Below are 19,408 nucleotides of genomic sequence, written 5' to 3'. Positions count from 1 at the left end.
CAGTCCCTTGGCCCATCTGGGTTGGCCGAGCCCATCCTACAACTGGAGGCCGTGGCTGGTCTCCCCTAGCACAGCGGGGTTCTCCCCTCCCTGACCTTGCAGCTCCCTGCTCAGTCATCTCTGACTTCTTCCCTGGTCCCCTCAAGACAAGTTCCAGCTCCTAGTCACATTTTCAGTCAACAACGCCACACCTCTAACCTGGAACAGCCCTACCTCTGCCCCTTACCACATCCACTCTGCTCCACTGCCGCAGCGGCAAAGTGCTGTCTGAAACGGTTCATTCTCTACCCTGAAAGCTTCTGTGCACTCCCGACACCTGTCTTTTCCCTCTAAACCCCAATTCCTTGGTTTGGCCCCACCTTTTTCTGCCATTCTCTCTTGCCTTTCCCTCTGCCTGGAATTCCCTTCTGACTCATTCCTCAAAGTCTTGCCTCAAAGGTCACCTGCTCTGGGAGACACCCCTACAGCAACCCCAGGGCTCCCCCTACCACCACAGTTCCCAGGTTCCATCTGTGCTCCCAGGACTTCATGCACCTCCCAATGTCCTGTAGACAGAGGTGGCAAGGACCATGGTCTGCAGGGCTGGATCTGGGCTTCAGGGCGTGAGTTCATTCAGTTGGGTTTCTGGTACCCAGCAGGGCCTGGCACACAGTAGGTCTTGACATGACTCTTCAGAGTGCTTGGCTGGCAGCCGGCTGGCCTCTTATGTGTAGTGCATTGAGGGCCCTGTTCTCTGCCAGAGCAAACACTCACCGCCTGCCTAAGTGGGTGGCAGCAGCCTGGGCTGTTTCCGGCACTGCCCTTACTCTGCTGTTCACCTACTCTGGCCCCAGCTTCTTGGTGGTATTCCAGGGCGGGGGACCCCAGAGGAGGGATGAGATCATGCACAGTGAGGGCTTGGAGAGTCTCAGAGAAAGGCGCCTCTATAAAGCAGCTGTGATTAACCCTGTTGGAACCCATTCAGGGTTTTAATTGCCCCGCCAACGGCCTGGCTGAGCACCCACAGCTGGGTTCCCAGGGATGGGAGCTGGCAAGGCCAGCTGGGGCCAAGAAGGGCCAAGGTTTCCTCCTGAGGCACACAATAGTCGCTGCAGGTGGGGCAGTAGCTGCTGCCCCCCCAGCCTCTCCGCAGGCTTCTTGTCCCTGAAGGTGCTCTGACGACGGCTTCCTCCCAGGATCCCATGTATTATGTCTCCTTGGCCTTAGCTTCCTGAGAGCAAAAAAAGGAGGCCTTTACTTCACCCCCCACGAACCCACGAGCCCCGTAGAATTGGGCTCCCTGTGATGAGATGTCCAGCATGCCTCTGGGAGCTCGGAGATGCCAAAAAACCAGGCTATGGGTCAGGATTGTGAGCAGTAAAAACCAGGGCTCAAAGGGGGCGACTGGGGAAGGACACTGCATCAAGGGCATGGGGTGGTTTAAGTGCAGGAGCACCACATAGCATAGATGGACCCTGGGACATCTAAGCTACAGTCAGAGGGAGTCTCTAGCAGGGAAATAAGTGCATGGTCTCCTTAGCCAAAAGACCAAATGGGAGTTTGAAGGCTAAGGGTGCTGGTCAATCAGCCTGTTTTGGCTCCAGGCCTTGAAACACTCTAAAAGCTGCCTAGAGCAGGGCCCCACTATGACCAGCAGCCCTCTGCACATGGGCTTCTTAAAGCACTTGCTCATTTCAGCCTGAGATGGTGATCCACAGCCTCACAGGGAAAGGGAGATTGATGCCTTCACCCAGAGCAGTAGCCCAGCTCACTGCTGCCTAGAAGGCTGAGGCAGGGGAGAATGGTGGTCACATTGGGTCACCCACACTCCTTCCACCAAGAATTGGGAGAATCTTCCTTTCATTCCAGAAAGGAAACTGAAGATCAACTTGGTAAAATTGGACCCTTAACACCCTACCATTGCCCTGGCCTGAAAGGTGGTATAGAGAAGCTACGGTGTGAAGAGATGCTAGGCAACAAAATTTATAAAATACTAAATTGTAACCCAAAGTACAAAATAAATGCCCATGAGTCCTTACTGATGTAATTAAATGATTGCCTCAAAAATGAGAGTGAATAGACTGAACTCCCATACAGAACAATTCCAAACAATCTGTTATTCTGCCCTGAAGGAGGGGGCACATGACTCTTCATTGCTTAAGGGTAGCTGCACAGTGTCTTCCTCTCAGGGGACAATAAGAAAGGGAGGAGTAGGGCCTCCCCGGTGGCGCAGCGGTTGAGCGCTGGGTTGCGAAGCTGCCCGCAGCCTCTGCAGCGCCAGTTCGATCCCCGGCTGCTCCCCGGCCACCGGAGGAGGGTCCCACATGGCGCGCAGACCTCTCCTGCCGCCCGCTGCTCCCCTCAGCAGTGTACTTCGGTCCTTCTGCCTGCTCTGCTCCCCGCTCTGGCTCTGGTGAATTCTCTCACCCTCCCGCGCTTCTGACTGTACCCAGTCTTGTATAGATCAATCAATCAATCAATCTTTAAAAATAAAATAAAATAAAAATAAATAAATAAAAATAGAAAAAAAAAAAAAAAAAAAAGAAAGGGAGGAGTAACTTCACAGTGGGGAGACCTGACAACCCTACCTCAGGCATGTGGTCAGGGTCAACCGCCCTCGATACAATGTGATAGGAACTGCACCTCACCGTTGTGGCTAACCCCCGTAATCGTGAAGAAACACCGGATTCCAATAGCAGGCATCCTACGGTATGCCTGACCCGTACTCCTCAAAGTGGGTCATATAAAGGTCATAAAAGACAAGGAAAGTCTGCGAAACTGCCTCAGTGCAAAGACATGATGACTAAATGTAAATGGGATCCTGGACCAGTAAAAGGACATTAGGGGAAAGTGAGTAAATCGGAATGAAGTACAGAGGTCAGTTAATTGGCCAAAGACCATTGTAGCGGCGGGGGAGAAAGGGGAGGGAGACAGGTGAAGTAGGTGCTGCTTTATTTCAGAACAAGGCGTCCAGTCACACTCCTGCCCCCACACCAAGGGACTCTGGCTTCCAAAGACAAAGCTGAGTGAAGTCGAAGCATGTTCATTCCCTGTGCAGAGGACAGGTGTCCACTGCTGTGGGTGGCTCCTCAGTTGTCTGGGGACTAGGCAGTAAAAGGACCAGGCCCAGTGACCTCTAAAGGCAAGCTGAGGCAGGAGAGTGACACTGAAGGTGACACACCTTCCCTGTTGGCAGATGATGCACCAGAGGGCTGCAAGACAGGAAGGCTGGAAAGCAGTCTTGGGTCAAGTTCTGGTATGACAAAGGACAATCCAAAGTGACAACAGTGCACAACCTGAGGGGCGCAGGCGTTTTCGGGAAAGCATCCAGGGTGGGAACAGTCCTGAGCTGCCTATTTTCCAGTCATGCTAGTCTTGCTTTCTCCCTTGGACATGACCCAACATGACCAGAGCCTTGCGCGGGGTGAAAGGAGGCTGTTCACGGCGGGTGCCCTGCCTTGGGGCAGTCCAGAGTGCTGGTCCCACAGAAGAAGTCCTCAGGGAGCTCACTCAGGAGTCCATCCAGGTCATCTGCAGCGGGGGCAGACAGGGTGGGCAGACTCAATGACAATGGTAGGGTCCCACATGACCTAGTTCCAAAGCTCCTGCCCTTCAGGAAGGCCTGGATCTGACTGTAGAGTTGGGCAGATGGCTCCCCCTGGGCAGTGGTGATGGGCCTGAGACTGTCCAGACTTCCACCTGCCCTCTAACCCACATGCCCGCATACAACAGAAGGCAGGGGCCACTCTGCTGAGAAAGGCTGGCCATGGCCCTCAGTGTGGGTCCTCACTTTCTGCCTGAGCAGAAAATCTCCAGAGACACTCCCCTCCCCCCCCGGTGCAACCCTCTCATTGGACAGAGGGAGAAACAAGGCCTGGAAAAGCCATTAATATGTTCAGAACCACATGCTCCATGAATCTAGAGTAGGAGACAACATCACCCCTTTCCCCCAAAGTGCCTTTGTGGGTGTAGGGAATGAAAGTAACTATTCCTGACTGCAGTTCTTGGGTGGGGTGCTTATGTCCAAGAACCTGGAAACAGAGCTGATCTCAGTATCCCCACTGCTACTGTTATCACAGCAGTTAACACCTGCTGAGTGCTCACTCTCTGCCTGCACAAGGCCACCACCTTGTAGTCATCACTGTTAGTTCTCATGGTTCCCCTTAGAGGGCACCTCGTGGTAGAGCCTGTTTTACCCCAGAGAACAGGGTAAAACAAAGAACCCACCAAAGGGGAGCACACTCTGGCACGATCAGATGCCAAAGCCACACTTCACTTCCAACTAGAAAGGCCCACTTAATGGATGGGATTGGCAGCCCTGGGAGTAAGTCATCCTGGAAACTACGCCTCAGAGCCTAGCTCCCTGTTTGGCACAGAGCACACAGTATACATTGCTGCTGGGCGCAATCAAAATTTAATTAAAGTGGGCCTCCCTGATGGCGCAGGTGGTTGAGCGCCATACTATGACGTTGTCTGCAGCCTCTGTGGTGCAGGTTCGATCCTGGCCAGCCAGGAAGAAACCCACATGGCGCAGCAGACCTCTCCTGTCTCACCCGCTGCTCCCCTCTGCAGTGTTTTCAGTCAGTCTGCCTGTTCTGTTCCCCACTCTGTCTCTGGTGAATCCTCTCACCCTCCCACACATCTGGTCTGTACCCAGTTCTTGTATAAATAAATAAATCTTTAAAAAAAATTAAAAAAAAATCTAATTAAGGTGACCAGCATTGCACTTGGGGTATTTTTTTTTTTTTTTAAGATTTATTTATTTAGGGCCTCCCCGGTGGCACAGTGGTTGAGCGCTGGGTTGTGAAGCTGCCCGCAGCCTCGGCCACCGGGCGAGGGTCCCACATGGCGCGCCGACCTTTCCTGCCACCCGCTGCTCCCCTCGGCAGTGTACTTCGGTCCTTCTGCCTGTTCTTCTCCCTGTTCCCTGCTCTGGCTCTGGCGAATTCTCTCACTCTCCCGCGCTTCTGACTGTACCCAGTGCTTGTATAAATAAATGAATAAATCTTAAAAAAAAAAAAAATATTTATTTATACAAACAAGAAGTGGGGTACAGGCTAGAGTTGCAGGGGGTGAGAGGATTCACCAGAGACAGAGTGGGGAACAGAACAGGTGGATTGACTGAAATACACAGCTGAGGGGAGTAGTGGGCGAGTCAGGAGAGGTCTCCTGTGCCATGTGGGTAGCTCCCTGGCCGGGGATCGAACTCGTGCTGCAGTGGCTGGGGACAACTTCATAGGTTGCACCTTAACCCCTTGCGCCACAAGGGAAGCTCGCACTTGTGGACTTTATTGCAAAAAATGTTGTCCCTCACTAATACACTATGATTGGAGAAATACTGTCAAATGAAGGGGACTGAGTAGTCAGCGTTGTCTAATTTATCATCAAGCTTTCCTATGAGGAAAGAATGTAAGATTCTACAGAAGATTCCTGCATAAGTGGCAAATACACTTTCATAAGATATAAACAAACAAGTAGGCTTCGTTCCATTTTTCCATTATCCACTGGTCTACTATGAATTTGGTTAGTATGAGGACCTAGCCATAATTCCATGAATTTGGGGTTAGACATGGTTAAATTTATGGATTCTGTTAGTGTCACCTACATTATGCTACCTCCTGAGAAACCAGCTGGCTTTCCCCCAAGAGGCCTTATTGGGGCCTCTCAGATCTGTATCCTGGTCCCACCCCAACTAGCCATTCCTCAGCACCTCCTGGGCTTCATCAGGATGGGCGAATCTGCTTCTGTGGTCTGGCCACCAGCTCACAGATGGATGCTAGGTATGGTACAAGGGTGTGCCAGTCCATCTGTTTCTTGCATCTAATGGCACAGGTTTGGAAATGGGGGTCACTCTGTGGGTCACTCTGTTTGCTTTATGTGGCCCCTAGCACACTATTAACTAGTTTGTGGCTTGTAGCCATTCCAGAGAAGGCACCACATCTGATTTCTGTAGGATCCTATAAGATCCAGAGGTTCCCAGAAAGAGGAACCAGAGGCAGCCAGAAGAATGTGACTGAGCTTTTCAAAAGTTAACACAAGTAGGGCCTCTCCAGTGGTGCAGCAGGTTCAGCGTAGCGCTGTGAAACTGTCTGCAGCCCCTGCAGTGCAGGTTCAATTCCCAGCCGGCCCAGGAGAAACCGATATGGCACGGCAGGCCTCTCCTGTCTCGCCCACTGCTCCCCTCAGCAGTGTATTTCGGTCGTCTGCCTGTTCTGCTTCCTGCTCTGTCTCTGGTGAATCCTCTCACCCTCCTGCACCTCTGACCTATACCCCGGTTCCTATATTAAAAATAAATCTTTAAAAAAAAAAAAAAGGTTAACACAAGGAGAACATTCTGGGTGGGTTGACTGCCTTACCTGCTTCTGGGAGCTCTTCCACAGGAGATGCCCCCACCTCTGGGTTCTGTGCTGTTCTGAGGCCTTTCCCAGTCTCATCATGCTGGAGGCTGTCAAGGAAACTTCCTGGATCCTGGAGACAGAGGATCTGGTTACTGGTGCCTATGACCCTGAGATTCTTCTGGCTGGTGTCACCCAGACAACCTCAAAGGAATAGGTGGGGGCTCACGAGAGACAGGATGGAGCAGTGTGGCAGTGGTCTACTACTCAGGTCCTTACTACAGAAAGGGAGCTGAAATACCCTAAATAACAGATAATTAAAAACAACTGTTTGGGCTGATTTTCTTTCCTAATTCTGTTGGAATCTGATGTTTTAGGGAATCTATATAATGAGCAGAGAGTAAAGAGGTTATTCAGAATATTTTAAAGAGTTAGCCTAGGATTAAAACTCAACTGTTGGGCCTCCCCGGTGGCACAGCGGTTGAGCGCTGGGTTGCGAAGCTGCCAGCAGCCTCTGCAGCGCCGGTTCGATCCCCGGCTGCTCCCCGGCCACTGGAGGAGGGTCCCACATGGCGCGCAGACCTCTCCTGCCGCCCGCTGCTCCCCTCAGCAGTGTACTTCGGTCCTTCTGCCTGCTCTGCTCCCCGCTCTGGCTCTGGTGAATTCTCTCACCCTCCCGCGCTTCTGACTGTACCCAGTGCATGTATAAACAAAAAAACAAACAGATGAATAAATAAATAAAAAAACATGCCTCTATAAAAAAAAAAAAATTAAAAAAAAAAAATCTTCATTTAAAACTCAACTGTTAACAATTCCCAAACTGGGGCCTCCCTGGTGGCACAGGGGGGTAAATCTCAGCACTATGAAGCAATCTGCAGCCACTGCAGCACGAGTTCAATCCCCAGCCAGGGAGCTAACCCACACAGCACAACAGACCTCTCCTGTCTTGCCCGCTGCTCCCCTCAGCAGTGTATTTCAGTCAATCTGCCTGTACTGCTCCTCACTCTGTCTCTGGTAAATCCTTTCACCACCCCCTGCACCTCTGGCCTACATCCCAGTTCTTGTATGCATAAATAAAATAAATCTTAAAAAAAAATTTTCCCAACTAGCCAATATATGGTCAGGTAATTAATATTAGTAATTAAATTGCTAACCAGGGTTAGCCCATAGTTGATCATGGAACTATGAAAGGGTAAATTTTATTTTTGCTTTGTTCTGTAATAAGTATGGATGACTTGAAATTTAAACAAAAAAATAGAGAAGATTCCTTACAAGTGGGGTGATTTTTGAGAGGAAGTGGACGGTGAAGGGGAAAGATAAGGGAAATGTTAGAAGTAGCAAATTAGAGCTAAGGGTGAAAACTTGGCTAGGGTCAAGTCTAACCCACTCCTTTTATAGATGAAGCAATAGCAGGGGAGGGGACAAGACTTGCCAGAGGTCACATTACAAATGTCTAGTAAATTGGGACACGCCCCAGGTCTCTGACCCCCGAAGCAGGCCTGGCCATGACAATAGCCCAGCCAGCGCTGGCCCACCACTTTCCTCTGCATTGCCACTTTAGACTACCTGACCCTCAGTCATTTACTGAGGCCACTATTCCTCAGGGGCTTCCCAACTTGGCTAGTTCTCAAGTGACTCCTGTCCTCTCTGACGTGCAAGCCTGCCATCAGACACTCAGGGATCACCAAGGAGCCAGCTGTTCTCCAGGTCCTGGTACTCTGCCATCTGGCAGGTGGCTGGACCAAGGTGGGGGGGGGGGAGTGGCCCCGTCAGAGGCATCTCATCCCTCTGTTCCCCAGGCAGAGGAGGAGGAGAAATCAGAAGATCCAAGCAGAAAGTGGCTCCACCTGTCCCCATTCCATCCTGCTCCTCTTACCTTAAGGAAGGGCTGCGATGGCTTAAGGTAGTTCCCATCCCCAGAATCTGGGCTGTAAACATGGACCAGGTTGTTGGGCGTCACGTTGAGGTAATGATTTCGGAGTGAAGGAGAAAACACTCCGATCTGGAGTACAGGAGAGGAAGGTCAGTGCCCTAACAGCACTAGGCACTGTTGGATGGCTACCTGGCGCCCGTCTGTCTCTTCTTGGTGGCCTTTGCACATGGACTGCTCCCACCCACGTCTGGTACCAGAGCGGAACCACTTACCATACCATCCTCCCCCCACAGCACAGCCCCTCTTCCCCACCCATCCCCGAGCGTGGGAGTCAGGCTTTCACTTGGTGTGCCAGCAAGCCAGGGCCTAGCACCAGCCCTGCCACTCTCAGCCTGGAAGGGAAGACAGCCAGACAAGTAAGGGGACAGGCACCTCCGGGGCCTGCTCCAGGGTGGGAGGGGGGAGCAGTCCCCATACCTGCTTTAGCAGCAGCACTGAGCCAGGCTTCAGGTCATTCTGGCGTGTCTCAAGCAACAACCTGTGCACCGTGCCCTGCATCTCTCCTGCAAATACCACATGGCCCATCAGTCTCAGGGGCAAGGGCAGCACAGTGACTGGTTTGGCCCCTGGCTGGGGAGTGGGCTGCTCACTGTCTCAATTTTCCCATCTGCAAATGGAGCAGGTGACTCCTCTTCATCCCCTGACCTCAACAGAGGTCACCCATCAAGATACTCTTGGGACTGAACTCCTCACCTGTGGGGTCCTTGAAAACCACACTGGCGTCCATTGTGCTCCGAGTCAGGGACTTGATCATCACTGCCATGGTGGGGACCTTGTTCCTGGGAAGCTGCTTCAGGGCTGCCTGGTTACAAGGAGAGGCAGTGGCTGAGTCAGCTGTGACCCACCAGTAAGCTGTGTTAGAGCAAATTGGGGGGTGGGTGGGGACAGAGAACAAGTGTGGTGATGCTCTTCCTTTGTGGAGGCCAAAGGGGTAGTTTAGAGACCCAGCCTGACTCCCTCCGCTGACCCAAACCCAGGAGGTGCTTCCTTTCTCTCCCCCACCTCTTTGCGTATGTGTGTGTTTGAAGAGTTCTATCACAGCAGGCCACAGGCAGGGACACAGAAGCACAGGTACTAACATGTCTGCATATGACCAGTGGCCACTGGGAGCTCCGAGGGTAAATCGTGCACAGTCCTCCCATCCGGGGCTCAGATATGCAGACAGGCCCAGAGCCCACTCTCCGCTGCATGTGCCCAATGCCGTGCAGGGCAGTGGAAAGGTATGTGAGTGGAAAGTTCCGTGAAGAGGGACTTCATGCTGCATTGCAGACCTGAGGTGAGCAGGAGCAAACGGCCCCTTTCCGCAGCGGAGGAGGGAAGCAGGTGGCGAAGGGATAAAAATGGTCTTCTTTATGGATCTCAGCACCCAGGCCCCTTACCTTCCGCAGCACCATGACTATGCTGTAGGTACAGAGGAAGCAGTTGGGGTCTCTCTCATCCAGGCCCAGAGAAGATTTCATAGTCAGCCAGGGTCCTCGGCCAAAATCCTCCTCCACCGACGCCTGAGAACTAGTAACAATCTGGCACCACAGAACCGGGGAGCCTTAGTTAATGGGTCCACCTTGCTACGGACTTTGACTGAAACAGGAGGGAGGGGGCAGCAGGGAGTGGGGTTCCCTGAAGCATGGTGGCCAGTCTCTCCTTCCATTTATCTCCAAGGTCAGAAAATGGAATGTCCAATCTTGTGGCATATCACATCTTTCACTCAGCAGCTGTAGCAAAGGTGCTCTTTATTTTATTTTCAGTGAGGTCCCAACTTTAATTAAACTAGAGCAAAAGGCTGTCCATACTTGTCTCTTGTAAAAGACTTGGCAAGCCTTAGTGCTGCTGAGTCCTACAAATATCTATGAACTTCCAGACAGCCTCAGTCATTTTGAAACTAGTCATCATTTATTTGGGATGCTCCTGGCTTTATTATTAGCATCTTATGTATTAATAAATACTTTTAATAAAGATAAGAAGTTACTGCTTTGGATCTGGTGACTCTGTGGAGCTATAGCAAAGAGAAAAACTTCTAGAGAAAAATTAAAAGCAAAAGTGGGTGTGAGGACAGAGCAGGTCATCCAGCACCCCAGAGGAGAGTGGGTCTCACCCATGAAGAGGCACCCACTAAAGGCAGATCCTTCTCAGTCAGTTCACAGAACCTGAGATGCAGTTTCCTAATACTGATCACACTCTCCTCCTCTGAGGGAAGATGGCCTAGGTCGGCCTTTCTTACTTGGGTGGTGAAGAAGGACCCATGGCATCAGCTAACACCTGGCTGGTCAGGCCCCACTTTATGCCAGTAAAATGCCTTCCCCAAATGCCCCTTGCTGTGACCCCAGGAAAAAGGTCTAACAGCATCAATTCTGACTCTCAACTCCGAAACATGCAGAGATGTCCCTTAGTCTCAAATGATGTCCAGAAAGTTAAGATTTGTTACCTCCGTCCTGAATTTAGCCAGAGCACCATGAGTTGGAGTCTGGGGGGTAGAAACCATGATCTCCTCCAGATTTTTCCCACTGTGCTACGAGGCAAGAGAGAAGGAGAAGGCGAGAGCAAGCTCAGCAGCTGTTATTTACAAGTACAGCTTCTTGTCTGGGTTACATAATGAGTTCAGGAAACTATCAGGGACAATTAACACATATTACATCTCTCCTAACAAAGTCTCAGGAGCCTCATTGGCAACTCAAAAAAGATGCTTTGGGGATCATTTTGGGAATGTGAGGGAGCTGGAGCTGGTCCAGGAGCAAAACCCAGGGCTGCCTGAAGGGGGCAATGACCGGAATAGAGAGGCCTACGATGAGCAAAGAGGCCACTTTCCCCAGGTCCCTTAGCTGGGACCATACCCCTCCCTACAGAGAGCTCCAGCCCGGGAGGAATGCAGACGGCCTCCTTGGGCTTCTCTTCAAGTGCTAAGGAAGAGCAAGTAACCAGCGGGTAGAAATTGTTTCAAATACCCTGAAGTGGAAGGAGAGGGATGTACCTCTCACCACCAGACCAGACCCCAGAGATGAGGTATCTGGCATCTGTTCCAAAACCCGCTAGATGGATACTGTGCTCCACCACAGCAGAAATCTAAACTCTCAGCAGAGCCCCAGCTCCCCACACACACTGACCCCACACACAGCCACAATGAACTGGTTTGTGGACCCCAGAAAGCATTGGGCTGTTATGCCTCTGTGCCTGTGCACATGATCCTCCCTGTCTCCAGAGCACAGTCCCCCAAACACATGCCGGCCAGCCTCTTATTCATCCATCCCAAGCCCACTCAGCACGCCCAGTGGCTCCCCAGCACCCAGATAATGACCCCTACTCATACGCACATTTTATGCATGACTGCCTCTTGTGTTGGCTTCTTCCACTCTGTATTCTCAGTTCTAGAGCAAACTGCCCAAGACAAGCCCTTAGCAAATATAAGTGAATGAATTTTCCTGTTTTAGTGCCAGCCAAATAGTAGGTGTTCAGCAAACTATGAAAACTGTGAGGTTCTCAGCACCTCACGCACCGCTCACATGTAGTAGTCCAGTTCCTGCTCCTACTTCTTGTGACTTTTTCCACAGCTTTGAAAACCTTCCCTCTCTGCACTTCCTTCTCCCCCACCCAGGATTCTGGAACTGGGCAGTACTAGAATGCTGTCTCCCTCACCCCCTTGTCCTGGGCAGAAAGAAGTTGCTACTCACCTGGTGAGGCAGGATCCCAGCGGGGCCAGGGAAGCGGCGGGTTTTGGCGCGGGCTGAGGAGCGTGTGGGCTGCTGGGGTGTCCGGTTGGCAGCTGTGACCAGCTGCACCAAGTGGTTAGTGACTACGGGTGTCTGCAGAGCTGCTTGGGCAACCAGGGAGGAATGGGGGCCTTTTGGGGTGCTGATAGGAGACTTAAAAGAAGACACTGGAGCTCGTGGTGGTAAGAGCCTCTGAGGAATGAGTCCAGAGATAGTCCTTGAGGGAGAATAGCTTGAGTTGGGGGTTCGTGGTCCAGGAAAGTGAGGTTTGCCACTTAAATGGGCACTTGGAGACTGGAAAGGCTGATGGGGAAAACGATTTTGAGGGCTCCTCTGAATGGGGCTATCAGCAGCTTGGAGAGGCTGGGGTGCTTGAAGAGGGGGACCTTTAGGACAGGCTTCCCAGTGGGGTTGCTCAGTGGGAACCGCTGAGGCATTTGAGATAGGGAAGTTAGCCACTGCACGAGGTCTCAAGTGGGGCTGTGAAGTCCTACAGTGGACAAGAGGACCTGGAGGCTCTTCCTGGGCTGAGATGATGTGGGTGGCAGGCAGGGGTCCCTCTTGGCAAGATCTGCTCAGATCAACTACCCGGGCCTTTTTAGCTAACACTGAGTCCTCCTGTGGCCAGGTGGGCAGGATTCCTGGGGCCTCACTGCTAAGCCCAAGTTCCAGCTCCATGCCAGGACCCTCCAGCTCCATGCTTGCCAGCACCTGATCAAATTCATCTTGTTCAGTGCCCTCAAAGTCATCAATCACCTGTTGTTGGCTCTCAAAGGTGAGTAAGGGCTGGGGGGCTGAGGACTGGGGTCTAGCTGGCTCTTTGAGAACATCTGTCAGTGCCACTCTCCTCTGATTGCCGGTCCAGCTGCTGGGAGTCGAGATAGACCTTAGAGGGGCTGTTCCTGTGGGCATGCTGGAGGTAGGAAGGTGGGGTCTCAGGGCTGGCAGGCCCAAAGTCTCTGAAGGAGCAGTGGGGCATGAGGGTAGCTGCCCAGAAAATTGTGCCTGTATACTCTCCTGTTGCATGGAAGAGATAGATCTCAGGCACCCAGCATTCACAGGCCGGGAGCCAGCAAACTGGTTCTCTGTATCCTCCACAGCAGACAAGAAGTCCTACAAAGAAACAGAGTCGGTTTTAAAATCTGGAAATCAAGAAACAGTTTTTTTTACTATTTTAGGCATATGGTATGTGTATATATGTATGTGCACATACATACATACAAGAAACTAAGGTGTGAAAGGCAACGGTGGGTCTCTCACTACCCTGGACCTTGTCCATGGGCCCACCATCAGGCTTCTGCCAGAAAAGTTCTAAGGCTAAGTCTTCTGGTAGCTTTCCTCTGTTTCTTCAATCTTGGGATGGGGGGAATGGCATTTGGGGGAGCAGCTGAAGCAAACATATCAGGGCACTTAGTCAAATAAATCCTCCATCTCAAGCAAACTAGCTTTCTGGTGGCCAGATTGTGCAATAGGGGTCTGTCCAGTTGGTAATGCTGCTTATCCTCAGCCTACTTCTCTCACTCACACACACACACACACACACACACACACACACACACACGCGCACGCACACACAGCCATCAGTAAGCCAGAGAGGCCATGGAGCCAGCAAAATAGGCACAAGTTAAATATAGCTTTTCCGGCAAGTTAAAATTAAGTATGGATTCCAGTTGGGAAGCAAGGTGAGATTGACACCTTCAAGAGCAACAGACCTGTTCTGAGGGTGTTTTTGAGTCAGAACTGCTGATTTAACTGACAGGAAGGTCTCTTCCACGCCTACCCCTGCTGCTGCATTGAATTGTCTGGGCTAGAGAGAGGTTTTTTTTTCCTGCTTTGCGTTTTACCAGGAGAGTAGCATACTCCAGACAGCGGTACCTTACAATTTAACAGCATTAAGAAGGACAACAACAATATCAGAATTACAGAAGCAATAAAATCCTGATTACCTGGGGATTGATGGACCCCTTTTCTCTGGAAGAACTTACTCTCAGACATGATGTCATCAGCCTTGGGAAAGGCAAAGGGACTGGTCATTTTCTTTTTTTTTTTAAAGATTTATTTATTTATGCATACAAGAACTGGGGTGTAGGCCAGAGGTGCGGGGGGCAAGAGGATTCACCAGAGAGTAGGGAGCAGAACAGGCAGATCTGCTGAAATACACTGCTGAAGGGAGCAGCGAGTGAGACAGGAGAGGTCTGCTGTACTATGTGGGTCAGCTTCCTGGCCGGGGGTTGAACTCATGCTGCAGAGGCTGGTGATAGTGTGACAGTGCTGAGACTTTTTTTTAAAGATTGATTGATTGAGTGATTGATTGATTTATACATACAAGAACCAGGGTACAGGCCAGATGCACGGGAGGGTGAGAAGATTCACCAAAGACAGAGCGGGGAGCAGAATAAGCAGACTGATGAAATACACTGCTGAAGGGAGCAGCAGGCGAGACAGGAGAGGCCTGCCAGCGCTGCAGAGGCTGCGGACAGCTTCACAGCTCATGGTGCTCAACCGCCTGCGCCACCAGGGTAGGCCCATATAGTGCTGAGACTTTAACCCCTGCACCACCAGGGAGGCCCTGGTCTGTCATTTTCATGCAACAGAAACTTGAGCTGACAGAGTCCTTCACTCTAACTCCATCACCTGATAAGACCCAAGAAGGTCACTTTAACAGACACCGGTCAGCCTGTGATTATACATCTTCAAAGTTGAAAGACAAAGACACGGACACATCTCCTTTACAAAGTTGGCAGTTTTGAAATATTTGTAAAAATGACAATCAAGTCCCGAACTGGTAACAAAAACAAACACTGTGACAGGTACCATGTAAACATCTTACCAGAATTCTCTCAATGGCTTCCCACATTGGCCCTCTGAATAGATACTATTATTATCCCTGCTTTATGGATGCAGATAGCAAGACTCAGAGAGATTAAGTAATTTCACAGACCCAGGACTAGACTCCACATGCACCCTTGTGACTATGTTTCAGGACCTCACCGAATTAGACAAGCCAGAGACCAATTTTTAAGAGGTCTAAGGAAGGTCCATTTTTCCCTTCAAACCCCAGATTCCAAAAGCCTCAAAGGAAGGGGCACATGGGGATGAGGCTTGGGCTGCCAGAAGAGTCCTGGTGCAGGGCCTCCCCGGTGGCACAGCGGTTGAGTGCCGGGTTGCGAAGCTGCCAGCAGCCTCTGCAGCCTCTGCAGCCGGTTCGATCCCCGGCTGCTCCCTGGCCACCGGAGGGAGGGTCCCACAAGGTGCGCAGACCTCTCCTGCCGCCCGCTGCTCCCCTCAGCAGTGTACTTCGGTCCTTCTGCCTGTTCTGCTCCCCGCTCTGGCTCTGGTGAATTCTCTCACCCTCCCATGCTTCTGACTGAACCCAGTGCTTGTATAAATAAATAAATAAATAAATCTTAGAAAAAAAAAAAAAAGAGTCCTGGTGCAGCATTCACCACCAGCTGAGGCACAAATGAGGCAAAGGGAACAAATTCTAAACAGGATTTTTAAAGCAAGTTGCTGCAAGAGAAAAAGTAGGTTTGAATGGCTTGGCATTAGAGCCATTCTCATCTATCAAAGTGGCTTAGTAGGTTCCATATACCTTTGACTGGAGTCAGGAGGCCAAGACCTCATCCTGGCTGTTGGTGCTGTATTCTTAGGCAGGCTGATTTATGTCTTTGGGCTTTACTCACTTAAATCCTGCCTCTTTCTGAAAAATATTTGAGGTATCAATTTCAGGCCTCCCAGATAAAACTATATCCACTGGATCTGAAGAGAAAGAGCACTGTGGAGATTGCTAGTTTAGTGGTCTCTGGCTACATGCAGAGGCAGGAAATACCCTTGCCTGTGTCTATCCCAGAAATTCTGATTTATTTGGTATATGGAAGGGCTGCAATAATATAATTTTAATGGGCCATCTTCAGAGAAAGTCTAATCCCTCATCTTCTAAGAAGAGAGAGGGAAGGAAAGTGCATTTGAGGTAAAAGAATGCCCCTCATATTGTAGAAGAGAACACAGAAGGCCAGAGAATAACGTAATTTGTCCTGGCTCATGAAGCCCACTGATGACCCCAGGCCTCCTGCCGTCTAGTAACCGTGCTGTCTTCTGCACCACTCTGGCTCTCCATTGATTTTCTTCCCACCTCAAGTATGTCATCATGAAGGTGAATTAAATCAGCTACATGATACACTCTCCAGGAAAGGTCCTTAAATTTTATTTATTTATACTCGTGCTATAGTGGCTGGTGATAGCTTGACAACACCCATACTTTTAACCCCTGCACCACCAAGGAGGCCCAAAGGCCTTAAAAGTTAAAGGTATGGGGCCTCCCTGGTGGCGCAAGGGGTTAAGATGCAACCTATGAAGCTGTCTGCAGTCACTGCAGCATGAGTTCAATCCCTGGCCAGGGAGCTACCCACATGGCCCAGCAGACCTCTCCTGACTCGCCTGAGGCCCCCCTCAGCAGTGTATTCCAGTCAGTCTGCCTGTTCTGTTCCCCACTCTGTCTCTGGTGAATCCTCTCACCCTCCATACCTCTGGCCTGTATCCCATTTCTTGTATGCATAAATAAATAAATCTTTAAAAAAAATTAAAGGTGTGACAATTAGGCAGCTCATCTCTTTGGTTTTTTACTTGTTTTTAAGATAGTTAAGTAGATTTCTTACATTTCTCCACCCCTCACAGTGAAATACATATATGTGTACACACACACATACACGTCAAGTAAAAGGAGACTGCTTGACATGCTCTGACCTGAATGTTTACACCTTAAGACTTCCTCTGCCATCTCTGATCACCAACTCTTCCTTACCTCATCTTCAAACTCCTCTTCTACAGCAAATAGCTTCTGCAAACTGCACGCCTGAAAGGAAAACAAAGCAATTGAGGTTGGAGGAGAAATACAGTTTACAAGTACATTCTGTATTCACTATGCTTCTTCCCAATTCTAACAAAACCATCAGGTGTACTGTTTTTTGGGGGGGCGGTTTGCTAGTGTTGGGGGAGGCATAAGAGCCAAGGAGGAGATGGGATTTACTTAAAGACTCAAATGATTTAGAATCCTTTCTTGTAAAATAATGCACTCAGGTCCATCTGCATTAATCTTTTTTTTTTTTTTTTAAGATTTCTTTCTTTTTTTTTTTATAAATTTTTCTTTTTTTTTAAAAAAAAGATTTATTTGTTTATTTGTTTATTTTTTATTTATGCAAGCACTGGGGGTACAGTCAGAAGCGCGGGAGGGTGAGAGAATTCACCAGAGCCAGAGCAGGGAGCAGAGCAGGCAGAAGGACCGAAGTACACTGCTGAGGGGAGCAGCGGGCGGCAGGAGAGGTCTGCTGCGCCATGTGGGACCCTCGCCTGTGGCCGGGGAGCAGCCGGGATTCGAACCGGTGCTGCAGAGGCTGCGGGCAGCTTCGCAACCCAGCGCTCAACCACTGCGCCACCAAGGAGGCCCAAGATTTATTTCTTTATACATACAAGAACTGGCGTACAGGCCAGAGTTGTGGGTGGTGAGAGGATTCACCAGAGACAGAGCGGGGAACAGATCAACTGAAATACACTGCTAAGGGGCGCAGTGGGCGAGTCAGGAGAGCTCTGCTGTGCCATGTGGGTAGCTCCCTGGCCAGTGGGGATGGAACTTGTGCAGAGGCTGGGAATTGCTTCATAGTGCTGTGCTTAACCCCTTGCATCACCCGGGAGGCCCCATCTGCATTAATCTTGGGAGGGGGTGGGAGGGCAGAGGGAAGGCTGCCTGAGGGAGCATGGGTCTTCCTAGACAGCAATGTGTGTGACCTACGGATTTCACAGCATCCCAAAGGTTTGGCTGGAGGAGTCTTTGTAAAACAGAAGAGAAAACTAAGCATGCCCAGCATGGTGGTCGTATTTCTGAAGCTAAGTTGGTGGTTTCCATCTACCCAATGGAACACCCAAAATATAGGGTCCCATGAAGGTGGGTGACTCCATTCCACAGTACCTTCTTTCTAGGGCTGCTGTGGCGACCTCTTAGATGGGTGTCAAACCCCAAGCCAAGGCCTGTGCCTAACCCCAGGTGCCAGAGGTGCAAGAACCGCGGTTAGAGATGCCTAGCCCTGAGTGCCCAAAATCAGACTGGACAGGTGGGGGGGCGGGGAAGAAGAGGCTCCGGAGGCGTGACGTTTGAGGGCAGGGGGAAGGCTGAACAGTTCCCCAAGAAGAGATGGAAAGCAACGGGAGGGAAACTGAGGCCCAAAGGAAGTGGGTGGAGAGAGCCTTCCCTGGGTCCCCGGTGCGTCCACGCCGAGCTCTGACTAGACCCCCAGGCCTCCCCACCCCACCGAGCTCCCATCCAGACCCTGACCTCGGCCCAGCTGCTAGTACGGGTGAGAGGGTGGAACTCGGAGAGCTATTCCCGCCCTTGGGGGACCGAGCGGCCACATAGACCCAGACGCGGCATTACCATGGCGACGGCGGGTGGGCTTCAGCCGGTGGGTTGGTCCGGCAGGCCCCGACTCGAGAAGTCACTGGGACCTTGGACCTGACCTGGGTGAGAGGGCCAGAGTGTGGGCGACTGTGTCCCTGGGGCAAGGAGGGGGAGAGGGCAGCGTCCGACGGACGGACGCCGGGAAGAAGGGGGCTTGCGTCCTAGGCCTCTTTCGAAGCCGCCGCCACGCCTGTGGCTCCACCCTCTTAAAGGGCGAGGCCTATTTTTATCCCGCCGACGGAAAGATCTTCATTCGCCAGTCTTCCGCTCCGGCCTTAAAGGGAAATGGATGGGCTCTCGGTCGCCCCCCAGCGGCCCCTCGGGCCCGGCCTTCTGGTTCATCAAACGTTCAGGTGAGAACGCAGCACCTAATACCCAGCCCTGCACAGCCAAGTGGTGCATCCCCCTAGGTGCTACAGCGGGACTCATTCACACCAGAATCCACCCCATTGGTTTATCTGGCGGCTCAGTTGTCCATCTATCAATCCATCGTCTGGTGTTGCAACGCATATTTATTAAGCCAAGATGTTCTGGGGCTTAACATTTCTGCTTGGATCTCAAAGCTTTCCAGTCACCCATTCTCTCAAGTAACATCCACTCCCCCAACACAACACTGTTTCCTTCTCAGCACTTTTCATAATTTGTAATTGTCATAATTTACATCTTATCCTTGAGGGCAGGGACCTTGTCTGGTTTATTAACTTTGAATCCTAAGCACAGCACAATAGGGTTATTGCATGACTACTCTGTATCAGGCACAGTGCTTGACACGGGGGATAGAGAAGTAAGATTCCTGGTGCCCTCAAGTTCACAAACAAGTCAGGGAGACACAGATCAAAAGAGTCCAGAAGAATTGTGTAGAGGGATTGGCAGGGGCCCAGTAATTTGGGCTCCCAGTTTTCCTCCCTAAAACCTGCTGCAGTTAATGACCCTCTGTTCGATCTCAGTTTCTTTCCTCACTTGTCACTACAGAGCGAGTCAGTAATGGCTAGGGCTGCATAGTTTTGAGGAC

At 51.0% G+C, this 19,408-nt stretch overlaps 2 protein-coding genes across 7 annotated transcripts in view; one reads left to right on the top strand and one right to left on the bottom strand.

Annotated features, from left to right (window-relative positions):
• Window positions 1-19,408, top strand: part of HDAC5 (histone deacetylase 5) — an 82,445-nt gene that overhangs the window by 14,311 nt on the left and 48,726 nt on the right. For 3 of the 4 annotated variants that reach the window (XM_037491752.2, XM_054688696.1, XM_037491751.2), the window contains exon 3: window positions 12,577-12,723. The exons of the other annotated variant lie outside the window; for it this stretch is intronic. The gene's annotated coding sequence lies outside the window, so the exon portion shown is untranslated. The remainder of the gene's footprint in view (window positions 1-12,576; window positions 12,724-19,408) is intronic. 4 annotated transcript variants of the gene reach the window in all.
• HROB (homologous recombination factor with OB-fold) lies at window positions 1,171-18,586 on the bottom strand. Of its 3 annotated transcripts, none has more exons than XM_037491765.2 (10): window positions 18,373-18,586; window positions 16,750-16,800; window positions 11,910-13,061; window positions 10,670-10,753; window positions 9,627-9,767; window positions 8,941-9,049; window positions 8,665-8,750; window positions 8,191-8,316; window positions 6,336-6,447; window positions 1,171-1,210 (listed from the first exon to the last, which is right to left on the bottom strand). In XM_037491765.2, exons 1-10 carry the CDS (start codon window positions 18,373-18,375, stop codon window positions 1,203-1,205), a joined length of 1,872 nt encoding a protein of 623 aa, XP_037347662.1. In that variant the 5' UTR covers window positions 18,376-18,586; the 3' UTR covers window positions 1,171-1,202. The 3 variants fall into 3 exon arrangements, with proteins under 3 accessions (XP_037347662.1, XP_037347661.1, XP_037347663.1); XM_037491764.2 differs by lacking the exon at window positions 1,171-1,210 and adding an exon at window positions 2,900-3,510; XM_037491766.2 differs by lacking the exons at window positions 1,171-1,210; window positions 8,191-8,316 and adding an exon at window positions 2,900-3,510.

The sequence above is a fragment of the Talpa occidentalis genome, unplaced genomic scaffold (genome assembly GCF_014898055.3).
Source record: "Talpa occidentalis isolate TD23 unplaced genomic scaffold, MPIMG_talOcc4v2.1 talOcc4.7, whole genome shotgun sequence".
NCBI classification, from domain to species: domain Eukaryota; kingdom Metazoa; phylum Chordata; class Mammalia; order Eulipotyphla; family Talpidae; genus Talpa; species Talpa occidentalis.
This window is presented reverse-complemented; position numbering and strand designations above follow the sequence as displayed.

What these genes read in the sequence shown, in the direction of transcription:
- HROB (XM_037491764.2), bottom strand. An exon ending in AAGAGGAGTTTGAAGATGAG is followed by an intron (nt 13,062 to 16,749) that starts GTAAGGAAGAGT and finishes GTTTCTTTGTAG; the next exon opens with GACTTCTTGTCTGCTGTGGA. An exon ending in GGTTTTCAAGGACCCCACAG is followed by an intron (nt 8,751 to 8,940) that starts GTGAGGAGTTCA and finishes TGGTATTTGCAG; the next exon opens with GAGAGATGCAGGGCACGGTG.